Source organism: Liolophura sinensis, chromosome 10, assembly GCF_032854445.1.
Source record: "Liolophura sinensis isolate JHLJ2023 chromosome 10, CUHK_Ljap_v2, whole genome shotgun sequence".
NCBI classification, from domain to species: Eukaryota; Metazoa; Mollusca; class Polyplacophora; order Chitonida; family Chitonidae; genus Liolophura; species Liolophura sinensis.
Window position 1 is genome coordinate 22,886,752 of NC_088304.1, and position 20,545 is coordinate 22,907,296.

General features: G+C 39.0%; 1 protein-coding gene across 2 annotated transcripts in view; it reads left to right on the forward strand.

Moving 5' to 3' along the window:
• The first annotated feature begins 1,590 nt into the window (after positions 1-1,590).
• Positions 1,591-20,545, forward strand: part of LOC135476197 (ataxin-2-like protein) — a 49,870-nt gene continuing 30,915 nt past the window's right edge. For both annotated transcript variants that reach the window (XM_064756139.1, XM_064756140.1), the window contains exon 1: positions 1,591-1,846. In XM_064756139.1, the coding sequence (XP_064612209.1) occupies positions 1,782-1,846 (65 nt within the window). In that variant the 5' untranslated portion in view covers positions 1,591-1,781. The remainder of the gene's footprint in view (positions 1,847-20,545) is intronic.

The following is a 20,545-nucleotide window of genomic DNA, read 5'->3' on the forward strand; positions in this document are numbered from 1 at the left end:
CTGTCCACAATATTATACCCCAAAAATTTACATTGTTCGTCCTATACCGGCATGAAAATCTTCAACACCAATCCCTCCCCCTTCTCCACAAGATAAATTATCATTGTTTGAAGTTTTGAGTTATTTTTAGTTTTGTTATGTTTACAATGTAATTGGTGCGCATTTGAACTCATATCTGCTGTATGATGAAAGTTAAACAACCATGGACATCTCGTTTCAAATAGTATTTACATGTACTTGTGCTTTTCGTGGAACTGCTGATAAAGAAACAGATACCGGTGTTAAATATTTATGTATCAATATAGACCTGTATCACAATTATATACAGATTGGGGCTGTTGAACTGAGTATTTTACAGTCTCCCAAACTAATAACTAATATATACATTTTGAAAATTATTAATTTTTAAAGAAGCTGTACCGGAGATTTTTGGCCAAAAAATGGATCAGTACAAATTTTTTTCTGTTAGTTCAGAATAGTCCAAATAATTACTTTTCACGAAATGTCCGCTTCGTCTGTGCACATGCTGCAGTTCAAAATGAGAAAGAAAGTTCCTAACATTTATGAAGTGGGCCTCATCACAATTTTTTAACTTTAGGATCATTTCAACACCAAACAATACAGGAACGAGTCTGATATTTACAGGAAAAGCTACATCTGTTTTTTGGTATATAGAGACATTTTGATTTGATTAGCAAATATGGATTTTCTGCCAAAAATCCCTTAAATTTTTAAAAGTTTTTATTTTTTTATATGTTAATTATTCTTTATTTATTTTTGATTTGTCTATATAGCTCTTTCTATGACTGAACTATAAACATGTACCGGTAGCTTAGAAAAATTGCAATGAACAAATTTTAAAAAAACATGTATATATGTGGTACTGCGTCATTTTCAGGCCAAAAACTCATGCACTTTTAGTTCCTCTACATGTTCCAGCACAAAATAATCTGTAACAAATATTATCATGTCAGCTCGTCAAAGATTTACGAGATTTCTCTGCCAATATTGTTACAGCCGATTGATGGGAATATCAGGTATTTCTGGGGAAGCCTGTGTGACTACCGGAAATTGAGACGCGCATGTGCATTACATAACTCAGAAGTAGTTCAGTTCTTACGCTGCGACAGTACATGTGCGTGACACTGCATCGTGTCCTCAGCATAATAACAAATATCCAATATGCCCAATACTTCATTTGTAGGCCTTATTAATGCCACAGTTCTTTCTGAATGTCTCTGTTTTGCTAGATGCAGCTTCACGATCACACAAGTTCCACTGAATTGGTGGTTTTCACGCAGTGCACACTGTAGTGAACCCAGCGAAGCGGTGTGATACTGCCACAAACGAAATGTCAATATCCCTTCGCGAGAAAAAGAGTACCAATAATTATTGTCAAATCAGTTGAACATCATGCCAAACCGAAGCGTGTGAAATAGCCATCGAGCATAACTGAACACTGTTTGTAATTTTCTGTTTAACGGAAAGCAGAACTTGGGTTTTGTCAGAAAGAGTGACATCACATACATGCCTGAGCACAACCCATTTCCTGAAATCTCCACCATATTGGTATCGCAGCGCACTTGAAAGGACGTCCCAAGTCCTCGAAAGTGAACTGAAATTTTGACCCAAATATCGCAATATATTGCGACAAGGTCTTTTAGTCGAGGAGAACTAAATAGAGGCATTGTATAGCCTTGGAGTGAGGTCGCTGTCTGCTATGAAATCTTGAGGCTGACCTGGGAACCAAGACGATTTCTTCTCAAAGTTGTGAACGTCGAATGGCCAAGATGTCGACGTCCATGAAAGCGAGACGTGGACCTGGCTCCAAACCTTCAAACACCAGGTTTGTAATTCACGCTTATTTACAGGAACTACGACCCACTGGTCGCCCTATGTATCAAAACATTTCCGTTTGATAACAAAGGCGGAAAGATAATAGTGTTTAAACGAAGTGAAAAGACAACCTGCAGACATGTGTGATGTTTTGTGTAAGCTAATTCGTTTAGTGTGATCAAAAAGATTTCGGATGAAGTAGGCGTGTAAATTGAATAAGGGTAGCGATATATTCGTTAAGTTAATAAAATCCACTGTCTTCAAGTGTTGTATGAGGATAGATAAAGGGTGGTATTAGATAAATGATTTGGTAAATAAATTTTTAGGTTAGGGTACACAATAACTTGCTACTGAGGTCGTAAGGATGTTTGATTCCAGGATAAATACATTGGTAATGCCTAAAAGGTTTACAAATATATTGGGATCAGAAATTAGGCTGTCGTGGTAGAAAATACCATCTGTTGGGAAGAGGTAAATTGGTTTGTTGATGTTGCAGAAAGTTTTACAACTTCCTATTTTTTAAGCATATGTTTACCTTTAGTAGCATCATTTGTCATTCAGGGGGCTGTTTTGCGAAGCTGTTGTGATGTTGCTTCAACTGCAATTCCCTTGTGGATGTCGTTTAACTGGAATTCTGTAAGACGAAACAGAAGCTAGAGACCACGTGATCTCCTTAGTAACAAACAGTGTTTGTGAAGAAAACAGTCCCTCCAACGTTATTGCATGGGAAAATGCCTATTTTTGAATCGCTGACAGCAACTAGGTCTTACTGGTCGCTAGCAGGTGGCAAAAAGTGACCTTTTCCCCCAATGCTTTTTAGCATTGAACGGCCATTGTGATTTCGACAGATAAGGGTGGTCACGTAACCTCCAACTTCCAACCAGTCTTACAGAATGACACTTGTTATGGATAAGAGTAACCTAAAACTGCATCGTTAGATTGGGTCATTTCGTGTGACAACTGCCGGTAATTATTATGTATGCATTTAAATAAACTAAACATCTGAAGCTATGCCTTTGTATGTTTGTATTTGAGAATGCGCACATCCTGGAATTTAACCCCCCTGCGACAGCGTGACCAGCAGACAGTGATTTGAAAGGTGATATGGGAAGCCGTAAGAGAAATCGGCACCTATGGATTATATTTGGAGAAAGTCATCTGATGAGGATTAGAAACTATATTTTGGATACGAGTCGTTGTAATGTATGTTGTGTTAATAACGATTATAGTCAGTATTTTCTCCTAAGTCTCTGTGCAGGTAAAGCTTGATGGCATGATTAAAACTGCAAGTCACAGATATGCAGGGTCACAGACACATCTCACTACATTTCTACACTGTGAGATTTGAATTAAAGTGAAAACGCCTGGTAGCCAGAATGCCTGCTCCTAAAAACATCAAAATATATGTAGTATATTCAAGTTAGCTTGCTAACTTGAATATACCACATATATTTTGATGTCCGAGATTACATTTTTAAAAAAAGACAGGAGCTGTAACAAGCTTTATGAAACTGTCATCATGCGATACATTATAGCCCTGTAGAACTCACACGTAATTGGACTTGCAGTGGCCTTACGGCACAGTGAGCATTCTGACTAACAGGCGTTTTGGCATGATACTTGAGATGTTAGCTGCTGTACATGTGTATGGGGTTCCGACTGACTTTGGTTACCCTTTACCAGGTACTCTTGGTACAGTCAATTTAACCTTGACCAGTGAGTCCTAGCCACCATCATATGAGTAGAATATGCCCAGTGAAATTGCCTAAGTAAGATGTTATATCATTTGCTGTATGCATTTTATCTTTTATACCTGCACAAGCTGGTATCTTGTTAAGCAAGTTAGCTGTGGAAACCATTGCTTATATTGTTAAGCTGCAGACATAACATACTTTTACATGTCCAAACTCAACTAAGTCTGTATCAACATTGTTATCACTACTATAATTTTTATGTTGAAAAAGGATTCAAACCCAGCTACTGACATCTGAAGACTATGTACTGCAATCTTCAACTTATTCGACTTGTAAAGCACTTTTTTCAGTTAAATTTATGCACTGGATTGAAAGTACTATTTCCTTTGCCAAGAAATGAATTGTTGCTGTTGCTAAAGATTTAAGCTTCAAAAAACTTGGCAGATTAATCATCTGCACCTCACAGCTCTCTCAGAATATTTTAAAATATTGGTCACAGTGGTGGTTGAAAAGGTTGAAGAATCAGGGTATATATACCTATATCTACAACATGGTCACTCTGCCCTTTCTCTCTAATGCTGGATTAAAATCATGTTGTGCTAATAACACCCTCCTGAAATAATCAAGAATCTAGGGGGTGATTTTTACTCCTGCATGTTGTCTTGTACAAGTGGTGTGATAATCTCACAGCTGCTCAAAACTCAAAGGCTTGTTAACCATCTCTATAGAATGAAATAAATCTTGAAAAAATGTACACCTCCTCATCCAACCAGAATAATGAAGCAAAATTCTGTGGTAGGTATTAATTACCGTATTTCTTTTGTTAGATTTTAAAGCATAGCATTCTGATAAAAACAAATGGCAATGCACTAGCCATGAAACCTGTGGAAAATGTGAGGGAATTTAATTTAATTAAAGTAATTTAATTCCTCTTCAAAACAGTATATATTATCACTGCTGACTTCCTCTCCGGCCATAAGTGGGAAGGTCTTACAGCAACCTGCGGATGGTCGTGAGTTTCCCCTGGGTTCTGTCTGGTTTCCTCCCACCATAATGCTGGCCGCCGTCATATAAGTGAAATATTCTTGAGTACGGCGTAAAACACCAATCAAATAAATAAATAAATCAAAACAGTATATATTATCACCACTTTAATAAGGCCGATGGCTTCCTCGGTCCAGAGTGGAAACTCACGGTGTTCGCAGCATTCCTAATTATACCCTGGCCCACAAGTAATCTGTATGTTGTTAGAAACTGCACAGGAAGATGTGAAGGTTCTTAGTTAGTATTCAGCAGAAGATGGATAAATCATGTATGACTGCCCACTTATTGTAAGATGATGTTGGTATCAGGGGCCAGACTACATATAAGCAGGCTTGGATGGATTCCTCATTGCCAATTTGTTATGTGCATGATTTACATATGTGCATGTATATGCACCATATATCCTCAGCCTTTTCACATGTTTACATGTTGATGTTTACACTAGCTATATTATGTCTGGACCGTTAAAACTAGACGTTTGGTGAAGCCCTGAAGTTTGTCAATCAAGCCAACAGTTTTGTCTACATACAGTAGATGCATGGGTTGAACTCAGTGTTGCCCATTTAACTTACAGTATTTTCACCTCACCCTAAATGGCCTAAAATTTCCTCTGTGAATAAGTTGCTCAATTTTTCCAGATTCGGGAAGTTTTTTTGATTTTAGAAAAGTGCTTTGAGAGGCGTTTGGAAGGTAGGATGATATCCTACTGGGAAAATGTAAATTGTAGCACCAGAAGTAATATCTCATGACATTTATTTGCCTCCAGAATGCTCTTTTGTGGTCAAATTTTAGGTCATTTAGGGTAAATTTAGTCTTTAAATATATACCTTCAGGAGCATTTAAAATGGTACTTTTGATGAGGACTCAGAAATATAAGAATTGAGAATTAATAGAATTAAGCGGAATTAAGCGTAATGTGTCATGAAAAATGCTGAACTTTTAGGTGAAATACTTCATACGGGAAGGTGCATGTACATATATCGCTGTGTACATGTATGTATATGGTATATGTGTATGGCACATGCAGTGATAGAACTTGGCAGTAAAGCCATCAGGACAGTTGTCCTGTTCATCCCTAAAAGTTACCAAACATTTTTGCAATTCTTAGACCAGTTCTCTGCGTTGTACAGTTGACCCATATATGATTAAATGTACTATGTACTTTAATTTTGACATGTAATTGTTTTAATAACTGACCTGGGGGGTTATATGCGGTCTCTGTAATTTGGGGGCAATACATGGCTTCCAATCTTCCTTGAAATATCATCTTGTAACTAACTTGTTGTTGGATTAGTTTCAATGCTTGAATCGGTTAATGATCCATTAGTTGATCGCTTGATAAACCCGAAATTAATAACTATGCTGCAATTATTATTTTTCGTTTCGTTGCCAACGACTACCATATTCTCAGCGTCGCACTCCTGTCCCTGTGACCTTCATGTCGCAATATGCACCATGTGTCTCTTTGCTCAGTGAAAAACCACGGGAACAGGATAATCTTATGTACGTAACAAGGAAAGTCTTGTACAGTAAGTCTGGTATATTTGATGGAAACAGTATTTTCCAATGATGTGATGGTTTGAAGTAATTTGATGTTTTCTTACGAATAAAAGGCGCTCGTATGAATCCACTCGAATGCCAATTTGGAAAACTCATCACAGTAGAAGAGTTTCATGTACGTGCAAATTTTCATTGCCAAATATTGAACCGGACACTTGTCAGTGCTGCACCTAAACTCTGACGGACAAGACCATTTTTTTGCCGGACATGTCCGGTGGTAATTTTGAACGCTGACACACCTGATCAGGACTGTACAACGTGTACATGTATGCTTGTCAACCAAACTACTACACATACTGTGGACAAAATTGCTGAATGAAGAGTGGTTATTTTATGACAGACAACAATGTGCTCATGTGTATCCCCAGGTCCTGATATGTATCCACAGGCCCTGATATGTATCCCTAGGTCCTTAGATGTATCCCCAGGCCCTGATCGTTTTAGTCTACATGAGTCTGCATGTTGTAGATGTCACTGTTGGAGAAAAGTGCTTGACGTTCATAAATGAAGGAAATCATTAAATATAGGTCAGAAGTGACCGTTTTCACATCAGCTTTACATTGAAACAAGTAGTGGAAAGCAGTAGTTTTTGTTTCATGTGAATTTGATATTATCTTATTTCAAGCAATTTCATTTCGAGCAAATATATTGGTAAGAGTGTCAGTGAACAGATTGAGATGACTGAGTAATCTAATATTGTTCCAATCCTGTTTTGCCAAAGATAAAAAAATAATTTCAACAGGTTTAACATGATACATGTACAAGTTTTCATTCATTGACACTTGAAAATGAGTTGTCAGACAAGGGGGGTAACTGTTGGTCACTTGTGATGATGAGGTGTTTCAAGTAAACATGGTGATTAAGCTGACCTGCACATGTATATGGATTTACTTCTGCTCTTTGCTAAAAATTCGTACATACTGTCAATGTCATTGATACCATGAATGTATGCGGAGTAAAAAGGAGGTAGTTTTGCCATGACTGTCTCTGCAGCTACTGGAAGTTTTAGTAGAGCTACTGTTTTACAAATAGCACATTCTTGAGTGCAGTGTAAGTTGCAAATGTGATCAAATGTGGATTCATATAGACTGTTGCATGTAATATATGCAATTCTGGGTGATAATATAGATCTGGTAAATGTGGTTAACATTACTCCCAATTGACCGTGATGTATGGAAGGAAAGGCGGAAAAGAGGGGTTTATACGTAATGGGTTTAGTGGAATTAGCTGGAAATGCTTGTAATGGAATACTACCTGACCTGCAGCAGAAACAAATACATGCATTGTATCAGACAGGTGTAAAAATCTTATTACACAAGTCTTCCTTTTACCAGGATAAGTAAATCTTTAAGTGAATAGACGGTGTCTGTACACAGTACGTGGAGAGAGAACTGGTTTAGGGTCGTGTCATATTAATGTGGTGAATACATCAAAAGATTGTTTATTCATGTATGAATTAGAGGTATGCAGGTGCATGTATTATTGTTTCATCATTAAAGGAGGCCTTTGTATTTTGCACATGTAGCTAAAAATGACCCTTGACATTATGCTCATAAAACCTTTTAGCTAACTGGTTAGTGTAAATGGTCATGAACATGGAAACTTGTTGTTTGTTAAAACCGTGCACAGGTAAACTGATTGGCCTAACTTTGTTACACTAGGTGGCTACATAAAGTAGTCTACTGTATTAATGACTTATTTATTTATTTGATTGGTGTTTTACGCCATACTCAAGAATATTTCACTTAGACGATGACGGATGCCCAGCATTATGGTGGGAGGAAAGCGCTTAGAGCCCAGGGGAAACCCACGACCATCAACAGATCGACCATCTTGCAGACCTTCCCACGTATGGCGGGGGAGGGTCTATTATTATATACCTGTAATAATCTGCTTTACTCAGTGACAACTTAGTACAGAAGTATTTTACTGCAGTTACATTTCATTCATTTGAAACAGGATGTGGTGAAGTCCACCTCCACTTTAAGTTGGGTGTAGTGTAGACCCAGCTGTTTTTTGGGGAACTTGAAGCATTTGCGAGAGACTGGAAGCCACTTGGCGCGTCCAGTTGGGCGATGATTTTAGTCAAATACCAACTTCTACTTTTCTGCAACTTGAAGCATCTAGTTGAATTCGTCATTGATTTAAGCATGCTTGTATCCAGTTGAGTACATTTCTCCCACAGTTAGTCAGTGTGATTTGTGGCATGCAATATATCGTAGGGCAGTCATATTGCCACATCTAAGAAGACACACTGAATCTGGTCAGACACCACCCCATTTGTTTACCATCAGAACGTTTTCTCGTACTTTTTAAGTGTTACGCGTAGGATGGATCTGTTGAATTGGATGCAGGTGCTTTGGAATACTGCTTGAACAACAACTGCTTTTAGTCAGGGAATTTGTGGAGTCCCATGCTCTCAGTGTTCGTAGGGCCTTTGTGACAAATGAATGGAAGATGGCACTCGTAGGAAGCAGTCCAGTATTCACTGGAAACCAGTTTTGTCCTACAGCAATATGACATGCCAGTAACTTACCAAAAGGTGGTGGTTTTCTTTGGGCACTCAGGTTTCTGCACCTATAATTCTCATTTACATCAATCAGTCATTCAGTCCAATGCAGCAGTGTCCAGTTTAGTTTGGAATTCCTTCTAGAATGGTAGAGCAAACATTGTGGCGTGTTTATCAATGCTAAATGTAATAAGGTCAGCAGAAACTAAAAGTGAAATTTTGTATTTAAGATGGATGGGGGTAGGGGGTGAGGCTTGAATAGTTAACAGTAAAGTGCTGTTTACAAAAACAGAAGCTTTCCTCTTTACGACAAGAAGAAAAGATGATATGTGCTAAATATTGTTCAACATCTAACATGATTGTGACCTTTATAGTGATATTAAAGTAGGTCACTGGAGGTCAGATGCAGGGCTTTGACCTATCCACCGCCTGTAATTTTCCATGGCAACCTTTCTCAGGAACCAGTTTGTTTTTGGCAGCAGGACTGAAGTATGCCATTGATGATTTAGGGCGGCTAAAACGAGGTCACCAGGTCAGGAGCACATGTATCTAAATATGTTAGCAGTTGTGTGTAATGTAGATGTAATATATGCAGAAATACCTGAAACATGCCAGGATAAATTAAAAGCAGAAAGGGGCAAGCCCAGTTCAGGTAGAAAGACATTTATCAATGTGAATGTTCATGTAACTTGGCATTCAGGTAAGGCATTCTAGTGCCACCTAGTGCTTAGCACGCAAACGCCGCATAATGACCCAGGTGTATCTTACTAGTGCAGTGGCTGCGAGTTCCAGTCCAGCTTATGCTGGCTTGTCCCCTGGATTTGTACAGTTTCCTCCCACTGCAATGCCGATTGCCGTCGTAGAAGTGAAATATTGTCGAGTACGGCTTAAAACACCAATCAAATGAATCGTTTGATGATGGGTTATCTACTGTTTAGGTTTATGACATTATCATTTCTTTGGCCTGATGCTCTGTCATCTGGTTACAATGATGTCATCATTGTAACTGTCTCACAAGGTAAGTAGATCCCTGTACATGTACATGTATGTATCATCCTTGACAAAGTTTGCCAGATACCTTGCAACAAGCAAGAATTTTACTCTGGGCTCGTGTTTTTGTTCACCCATAAACCTCACTGCAATCATATACGTAGGGTACTGTAAAAGTTTTGCCAATGATTAAGTTGTACAATGTAAAATGTGCAAGTCACTGTTCCACATGTACCTGGGGACCTTTGAACTCTTATAACACTGCCTGTGCTACAGCAAGTAGATCACCTAACAAAAGTTAACAGGTGAATTACAGAATCTACCATTTGTCCTAGTTCTTATACTGTATAGGTACAGCTGTAGTCGTGATCGGTAAAACTTTTGTCTGTTCCATTATAAAAGTCCCAGGAAATTCCAGGAAGCGTTCAAAGCTTTTGTGAAATGAGCTTATTCCTACAGAACTTTGAGTGTTTTTAATAACCAAATAATTCATACAGTACTCCTAGATGCATCTCTTACAGCAAAAAAAAAAAAAAAATGGTACTGTATGTGGTAGATGTCCGTTCTCATACGTACAAGTAGTACAAGGTACAAGTAGTACAGCTTTTCAGGACATAATAAAGAGTGATTAAAATGTATTTTATAAGTATCAGGCACCTTTGACTATCAAAATCTTCCAGCTACTAGCAGGATTTTTGAAGTGTCGCTGTCCATGCATACGCAGTATTTACTGAAGTCACGGGCTTGTTTTACAGTGTGCTTGTGCTTGTCGGTGCAGCTTCAGCTTTGCTATTAATCCTTGTTAGCGATAAAGTTCATGAACATGATCTCTTCCTTATTTTTCATATGCATATAGACCAAGACTCTAGTGTCTTCGCATATCAAGTACTGTATTTATTGGCATCTGTGGCATGTATATTTTATGTGGAGTCCTCTCCCACAATGGGATTGTTGCACAGAGGTGTTGTATCCATCTCCAGAATTCATGAAAGAGGCCTGCTGGTTATTGGAAGCAGCAGGCCAAAAAATCTTTAAGCACTTCCATCTGATCAGTCAGTGACGTCACAGTAGCTTTTTTGTCTGCCAGTGAGGATATGTTTTTACAAGGTAGGGAATCATTCATGTGCGTGTTACTGTGTAATAGTCCGTCAGATGTAGGTAGGAGTATCACCTGTTGGGGCACAGAGCCGGAATATCATCAGATATAGGCAGGAATGTCACCTGTTGAAGTACAGAGCTGGAATTCACCAGATGTAGGTAGGAGTGTCACCTGTTGGGGCACAGAGCTGGAATATCACCAGATGTAGGTAGGAGTGTCACCTGTTGGGGCACAGAGCTGGAATATCATCAGATACTGGCAGGAGTGTCACCTGTTGGGGCACAGAGCTGGAATTCACCAGATGTAGGTAGGAGTGTCATCTATTGAGGCACAGAGCAGGAATTCACAAGATGTAGGCAGGAGTGTCAGCTATTGGGGCACAGAGCTGGAATATCATCAGATATAGGCGGGAGTGTCAGTTATTGGGGCACAGTGCTGGAATTCACCAGATGTAGGTAGGAGTGTCACCTGTTGGGGCACAGTGCTGGAATATCATCAGATATAGGCAGGAGTGTCAGTTATTGGGGCACAGTGCTGGAATTCACCAGATGTAGGTAGGAGTGTCACCTGTTGAGGCAATTCTAAGTTCACCTTTTAGATTTGCCAGCATGACTAGTATAGTCACAGGGAGCAGGTCGTGGCAGAGTGGCTAAGGTGGCTATTTCACACATGACATGGGCAGAAAACCATTCTCAGGCAGAATTTCCACGATTCCCTGCCTCTCATGGTTCTTTAGGCCTTTCTGTCAATAAAAGGTTGAGTGCGCTGTAGTGTGTAGTGTTGCATGAATTACACTGGTTATCACTTGCCTTTCATCAGTATGTCCTCGCTGTCACATGTGGGCAAGTTTGCCAGTATGCATGACTCTCTGAAAGACAGTCATTTGGTCATTGCAATCCTTTTTGCTTCATTCATGATGTATATGAGTCATACATGGATGTATATATACTGGTTAACCTACTTTGAAGAATTTCTACCATGCCTTAGCAAAATCATTTCCTGACTGTGTACTATATTGTGCTCATTGATGATGAGGCTGCCGGTCAGTCCACTTACTCTGGAGGGGTACTTCAGGATATGCATGCAGGGATGAGATAATAACTGACTTTCAGATGCCCATTCCACATAATAAACTGACGTTTTGTATGTAGAATATTGTCAAGCAATCCGACCAGTCGACCCTCTCCTCTCCTCTCCTCTCCTCTCCTCTCCTCTCCTCTGTAGAAATTTGACCTATAAAGGATAACTTTAGGTCCAATTTGAAAAAAGTCTCCTACAGTTGAAGACTAAAATGTACTGCTTAGAGATGCCCACATGATATGAATTTCACAGAAATTATAAAATAACCTGTTGGGGCCTCCTTGGTTGAAGAGTTTATACGGGCTCATTAGCCCGCAATGACCCAGGAGCCTCTCATCAATGTGGTTGTTGTGATGTACAGCTCATGCTGGCTACCTCTTCAGCCGTACGTGAGAAGGTCTGGCATCAACCTTATGATGGTCTGGTTTTCCCCTTGGCTTTGTCCAGTTTCCTCCTACCACAGTGCTAGCCTCGTATAAGTGAAACATTCTTGAGCACAGTGTAAAAACCAATCAAATAAATGAATGAATAAATAAATTACCTGTCCAACTGGATAATAAGATTTCCCTAATATACGAAAACATGCAGTCTGTTGTTGAATTTATGGAAGACTTGTTCATACCGGCTAGTTAGAATATGGGAGATTTGAACATAACACATAGACTAGGATAATGAAGACATTCATATTTGTTATTGTTAGAAGGGATGAAATAAAATGCACTTATATACATGTTAATTTCTGATTGTGTACATTCTAATATGATTGCAGGAGTAATTGCACATCTTCAGTCCCAGCAGTATTTTTTTTTTTTTTTTAAAAGTGGCTTAAATATACTAATATGGCTTATCTGCCTTTGATGATACTTTTAAAGTTAGCCAATAAATCCAGCATAAATACAGCTTTGTTGCAAGAGTCAGGCTATTTCCGTGTGAGCTTTGCAATATCTGTGTGACAATGTTAATGAATTAACATATCATCAGCTGAAGTCTGTACCAGAAGCCTGCATGATAAAGAGGATAGGGGTGAGGGAGATAGGGATGGGAGAGATGCATCTGTCTTTGGTGTCGTGGCAGCTTTTATTGATCCCTTACCGTGATGTCTCTTTCTCTACATATTGCCTTTTGCAGTTTTTTTTTTTTTTTTTTGCTCGCACTAACCAACTACTGAGGAAATGATGTCATTATTGTATCGACAGCCATAGAGCTATTAGTCCGAGCGAACCGCGTGCCAAGAGGAGGAGTGGAGCGGCTGGTTTTATGCAGGCTTTGTGTAGGTCATGCCGACTAAATCATTGATTTCTCTCTGTGCCAGTTCTAAATCTAGACTGTTGTGGGGTTTTTTTTTTCACAACCATCTGTTGAATATCTTGAGTTTTTCTTCCAGAACGTGCCCTACACATTAAACATCTAATCCATTTGCATGGATGAACATTTTGCAGCCTTCTCAGATTTCATGAACTGTTACCATCCATTATTTTCTGCCATATTGGCGTTCAAATCTATAAATATGACTGGATAATATTTTCATTTGAAGTCAAAGAACACATTTATCACAAGCTTAAAATGAATACAAAAAAAAATTAATGGGATAGAGGGGGTATTTATAAGGACCTAAATGCTTCAGTGTACCTATTTACCTGTTTATTGCATATTACACAGTTCATGTTATCACGTTACAATAAGGCTGCATAGATAACTTGTACATTGCATCAATTTATGCCCTATTTTATTAAAGCAGTACTGATCTCATTTTCAAACAGCTGACTTCTAAAAGTGCACGGAAATTTTGCCGATACCCGCTGAAGCAGAAATTCTTACCTACATGGATAGCATGTAACATACATGTAGCCCGAGACCTTGTTCTAAGGGTGGCTTATATAAACTGAAAGGCGAGGACCGCTAGCCAACCTTATGGTATTTACCCCTAAACCCATATTAATAGATCACAGTCGAGATCCTTGGCTACATGTAACACAATGTAACATATTGTGTGTATGAATGCCTCTGAAAAACTTTTACCTATTATTACAGAGCATTATACCTGTATAATATGTACATACATACATATGTACACATAGGTGCACTTTCCCTTAAATCTTCTCTCTCTCTATATATATATGTATATAGGGATATATAATGTAAAGATTGATTATCACCTTTTATTAGCAGAAGTGTGTATATATAAATATTTTACACATGCATACACATATTTGTGCTAAGTCAAGTGTTAACCGCTATAAATAGAAATCATGAACCAGAGTTATTTCAAGGATGGCGGAAATGTTAAATAACTGAAGGTTAATTTGATTTCCCAGTTCTCCATGTAGAATCTGTGTGTTATAAGTGCTAATTTGGCTTGCCTACCCACCCCAGATGTAGAGGGGGGGGGGGATGTGTCATGCATTGGCACTTCTAAGGACACGTGTGTATTGTACTTGCAAGTTTGTGGTTGTCGGCTGTGATTGTAGCTGCCCAGATTGATAAATATACTTTATTTTAAGGTTGTAATAGGAAACAAAGCAAAGCATTCATGTGTACAGTTGAAAGTAGACCTACTTGTGTCTGTGGCTTGAACACTTTGTCACATTAATTCATTCAAAAGAGTTTTAACATGAAATTTTGTGAATCATTTTTTTTGGATTTATTAACAGAACTACTGTAATTCTTCAACCTTTCCGCACGTTTGCAAGGTGTTTATTCAAGCATATTCTGACAGATTTATTTTGTGTGGAAAGATAAAATTGTACTTTTTTGAAGTCGTGAAACTGGCAACTCCAACCAATGTGGTTTTGTCTCCAAAATCAAATCAAAAATATGCATAAATTGCACTGAAAGTTGCTCTTTCATGTGTGAAAAGGTACAGAAAAGAAGAAGAGGAAGTATGGTACACTTGTCTTTACCTTTGCTACTTATCTCCTCTCCATTGTAGGCGTGCAAAATTTATTTTTGTTGACAGGGCACACAAGATACAGTTTACAGTATTATGTGTGTGCATAAATTATTATGGTTATGTACATCATCTATTCTTACTAGTGTCTCCATGGACTTTTTTTTCAGCAGGCTTGATATTTATTATTCCTGTTGAATTACCATATATGTACATGTAGCCCATCTGTCTTCCATACTGCTTCTTAATTATTACTGATTGAATCCAGATGTCATCCTTGAATAGGCTTACATAATTTGCCTTGGCAGCAATATTCTGCGTTCATGTACAGAATTGATGGTGGTGAAAGAATGTAGAAAGTCTTTAAATCGGCTGTAAAATATTGTCACGTCTGTCTACTGTGTCAAGCCTACCCCCATACCATTTGTTGAAGTTGGATCACACATGTTTTAAGCAATGTTTTACAGGTAGAATAAATCTTTTTGACTCTTGTTGGAGGGTGCAAAAATAAGAATGGGAATGAAACTTGGAAATCATCTAATTTGTAGAAGTTATGGACTGTCATGGCAATTTCTCATGTTGGAGACATAGTCACATGATCATAAAGCCTCCCCTCCCCCCCAAAAAAATTGGATAATCATAAAAGAAAAAGTAGACATCCAACAAGGTAAAAAGATGGATTTTCAATTTTATTATTTTTATTTTGCTTTTGGGTTTTTTTCTATAGCCGACTACACACAAAATAAAATTGGCGTCCCTTTATGGGTACAAAGGAACAGCATTCATGTGTCCTCAGGCCTTGCCAGTCCATGTAGTAGACTCGGCTACTAACACTGGGTTATAGGGGATTCTGCACTAACCGCCACCTCCCATCTTCATTGATTTCTCTATCCACGTTTCTGTTCACTGTTGTTGTTTTTGTCCCAGCTAAGTGAGCGACGTGGCTAAGTATAGCTTTGCAGAAATGTAACCCAGACTGTCTGTCCAGCTTCTACTACTACTGGTACCCTGTACATGTGCAACTGGCATCACAGAGCTATGATACAACAACAAACATCACAGAGCCGAGATTAAACAACTGGCATCACAGAGTAGTGATGTGACAACTGGCATCACACAACTATGATGCAACATCTGGCATCACAACGCAGTGATACAACAACTTGCATCACACAACTGTGATACAACATCTGCCATCACATAGTAGTGATGTAGCAACTGGCATCACAAGACTGTGATGCAATAACTGGCATCACACAACTATGATGCAAAATCAGGCATCACAAAGCCATGATGCATCAAGTGACATCACAGTAGTGATGCATCAAGTGGCATCACAGAGCTGTGATGCAACAGCTGGCATCACAAAGCCATGGTTCATCATCTGGAGTCACAGAACTGTGATACAACAACGCTCTGTAATACCAAAACTGGTGTCATTGCTAGGCGCAGCAACTTACATCACACTAATGAAGCAACTGGCATCATGCATGTAGCAGCAACAGAACCCTCAAAGCAGGGGTAAATATGTGATGGAAGAGTTTCACATGAACAGCATTGTGTGCTTGAAAGCTGGAGATATAAAATCCTGGAGCTCAGTTCCACAAATCTGTCCCCAAGTCACAAATCCCATTAAATGGAAGTTGATATTCTGACTTTACAAGTTGTAGATATGCATCACAGCATTAATGCAGATCTGATCTTAATGCTGAGGTCACTTGAACTGGAATTGTAATCTCCACTAATGCTGTGGAGATGTGGATATGTATCATGGTATTTTGGCAGGTGTGGCCACAGTGCTAAAATCACCTGAAGTTCAATCTCCATGACAGGTGTGTGTGTGTAATGTCAATCTTGTAATGCGCTTTCAGCATAATTTACATATACAATTGAAAATCACTCTAAAATGAGTTGCATGTGTCACTAAAGATACAAACTTCATAAAAATGTATAGATTATTTCTCAACAACCCATACTCCTCTCTGAAAGTTCTAAAATTTTTGTCACAGAGGTAGTTTGAAAAAGTTGAATAATTAATGTAAGTCCTAGCTTTCAGAAGGTGATCACAGCATTAAATTTACTTTGCTGACTACAGAACAGGTGTTGAACCTGTGCACTCTAGTTAACAACCTTAAATGTACTTCCTTGTGTACCTGTGTCAGTATAAAGTACACCTGAACGAACTTAGACGCACAGGACTAGAGTTATTAACCCTAGCGGTGGAGAAGGTATGCCAGGTATGTGGACCTTGACATTCTCCGTTATCATACACCACTGTTGAACCGTGCAGCTCAACCTGCTTTTTTGTGTCAGTATATGTGTGATTTGTTCTATATGAACCTCCCGGTTTGGCAGTGACAACCTCAGCCGACAGCTCTGTTTTTCATTCACAGGTTGTTGACACACAGTACCTGTGTAATACTGGTTTCTGGACACCTGGATTGTGATTAGAATGTTAATGATTTATCAAATTATAATGCTGTTGTTGATGTAAATCAGGAAATGTGACAGACCATCAAATTCATCCAACTTTTAGCATACGGTATAAACAGTACCTTTTTATTAATATATTTTCCAGCTTTATAAAACATGTAAAAGCATACTGATCTTGCAGGGCCTTAATGTAGGAAACCTGGGATCTTGTAGTAGTATGGTCTAAAGAAGTTTACAGCTTTATTGACATACGTAAAAAAAAATAAAAACGAAAAAGCATACAGATCTGGTAGGGCATTTGTGTATGAAAACTGGCATCTTGTAGTAGTGTGATTTAAAGAAGTTATGGGGCCGCAGACAAGTTAGGTATTTGATAAGATAGCATAGATGTGGATGTACACCTGTTTTTCTGAGGTGAACCACTGACTGAATCATAGTGATGTGTGGTATACAGTTAGACATATTGATCACCATCTACTGTTATAGGGTTAGCCAGCAACCTGTCCAGGTGGACATAGACCAGATTTGGGTGGGGGGGGGGAGATAGAAAACTAGTGCAATTTGGACAGCCTGTTGTCAACACTTTTAACATGGGAGAGATAGGACAATTTGGACACTCTGCTCTAACAAAATGGCCACTAGTAGGGCTGTTTGGACACCTTCTGTGACATTTCTGGCTAAACCCCTGCCTAGTTTGTGATCACATTGATGAAAGCATCATCACTGGTCCTCCTGAATGATGACTTGCCTGTAACCGCCATTGAGGCTGTGTGGTCGAATATAGTTGTCTCTGGTTCGGCTGTGACAATGTGGTTAAAGGTTTGCCAGGTACATGTGCTCACACAGCTTTGACCTGTTTCTTTCTGATGACTCATACCTGTAAATGTCATAAATGCTTGTCAGTATTTAGAGAAAGGCATTAAACACCCGATATTTAGTTTATGAAGGGTCTATTTAATATTCTACATGTATAAAGTTTAATATATATAGACATTGTCTTCTATCCATAAGACTGAAATTTAAAAGATTAAAGGCATTCAGGAATCTTATGTTAATTTAGAGTCTGTCTGATATTTACTTGTGTGACGTTCATCAAGTATGTTTAGCCAGTTTCATCCATCCTTGAGACTCACCAACAAATGTATCGGTCAGCATAGTACGTTATGAACACATGAGATAATTAAGATATAAAACACAGTTTGCCATGCTCACATCATCAAGATAACGCACAGCAGACGAGAGTTGCCCACTGGTTGAAAATGCAGCCCCTCATTCTCAAACAGTGGACGACCCCCCTCTGCTGTGCATTATCTTAGTGATTTGAGCATGGCAAACTGCGTTTTATTTCTATTCTAACATACTGTTATGAAATAATGGAGCCATTAGCGGGAAAATATAACACTGAAGACAACCGCTCTCTCCTCATGCCTCAGTACGGTGGTTGCAGTGGCATGAGACAGTGGTTTGTGTACCGCCGATCTCAGTTCTGCATCACAGGAAATGTCTTTAATCATCGAGCACAACCTGTTCACTTTAGCGCTTGCTTGCATTGCCAGCAATTCGCCGCTTTTGGAGGGGGTTACTAGTAAGAGGTACCTTGATGCTTCTTGTTTGATGCCACCTCTTCATATCTCATACACGGGATAAGTGTCTATTGGCCACATGATGTCAGGTACTGGTAAATATTTCACCTTTAACCTAAACGGCCTGACAAATTATATGTAAATTCATTTTGCCTATGCCCTGGAAAATGTGAGCTGTCAAATTGTGAAGAAAACAGACTATTTGACAGCACAACCCAGCCCCCCTATTTCATTAGTAAAATGGAACTGTCCCAGCATCCATGACAAGCACGGCAACTGTGTATAGATTGTCAGTTTGAGCACACTTAGCTCACCATTGCTTTTAGTGCTAAAGTTTTTGGAGGTATTTTAGAATTATGAACAACGAACAATACATGTAAATCAGTGTGCATGAATTCTTACCTGGCCTTGTTACATGCATCCCTCTGTCAGTCAAATTTTGTTTGCTGTTTAGCAAGAAAAGAGTTCTTGAGTTTGCACACAATCTGAATGCCATGTCCTCATATTGGAATCACTTGGCCTGGATGTATGACTGGATTTATGACTTCAAGAAGCGTACATGTGATATATACATGTACATCTACCTGGTCAGACGTATCAAATATCGTAAATACCACCATGTACCTGCTATCAGTTGTATTACTCATGGCTCAGAAAAAATTATTTGACAATGGACTATACTGAGACTGGGGGAAGTGAGCCAGCACTTTCAGTGTTTAGTCACCTCACTTGCATCACCTTACCTGTGGTGTATATGTGTACAGGTAGCCTTATGTCTACCGGGTGTGCTTTTCACATCTCTCATGGTGTCTCATCAGGGCAGTTAGTATAAGTTACACTGGTTCAGGTACATGGAGAAAGCACTAATTATCAGGTAAGTATATAGATATACAGGGAGTCCTGGAAGTCAAGCACCATCACAGGGTTTTCATTTATAATCATAGTCAGAGCTCAAAAGTGGGTAGATGCATTGAAAGCGAGTATGTCACATTTACGATTGGTGTCAATGCTCACACTATCCAAAGTAAACCGCTAAAGGGGCAGCAGTGGACAGCTTTCTTGAGTGTGACTTTAACCTCCAGTGTTTGAGGATATTATGGCAGCAACCTGCGGATGGTCGTGGGATTCCCCCGGGCTCTGGCTGGTTTCCTCCCACCATAATGCTGGCCATTGTCGTATAAATGAAATATTCTTGAATATGGCTTAAGACACTAATCAAATAAATAAATAAATGTCAGATATTGAAGCACATGTACAAAATCAACCCAAATACATATACATGTACTTGAATGACAAGCGTCACTAAAACTTGCGGATGTTCTTGGGTTTCCCTCGAGCTGTGCCCTGGATTTCTGGCACCATAATGCTTGCTGTTATTGTGAAGTGAAATATTTTTGAGTACAGCATAAAACACCAATCAAACAAACAAATATTGAAATTAGATCCTGTCGGGGCAGTTTCTGTGTGGCCCAAAGGTTAAAGATTTACAGTAGCATCAATACTGCAACGGAACTGATGTTCATCAGCTTCTTTAAGAATGTCCTATTTCTTGGTACTATTTCCAAAGGTGACATTTACATTAAAGTGAACTTGTGGGAATTAGGTTTTGTTCACTGTCTCTTGGACTACTTTTCTGCCCTGATTGTGGCCATAAAACATCTGGCAGCCAGCTGGTAAAGCTGTATACCCACTTCCTGTTGCTCTTAGTCAGTTTAGTTGTGGCATTAGACCTACTTTGTATTGGGTATGGAGGGAAGAAATTACAGCTGGGAAAGGTTTAATTTCCTGATAAAATGTTCAGCTTCATGGTAGCATGTACACATGGTCTGA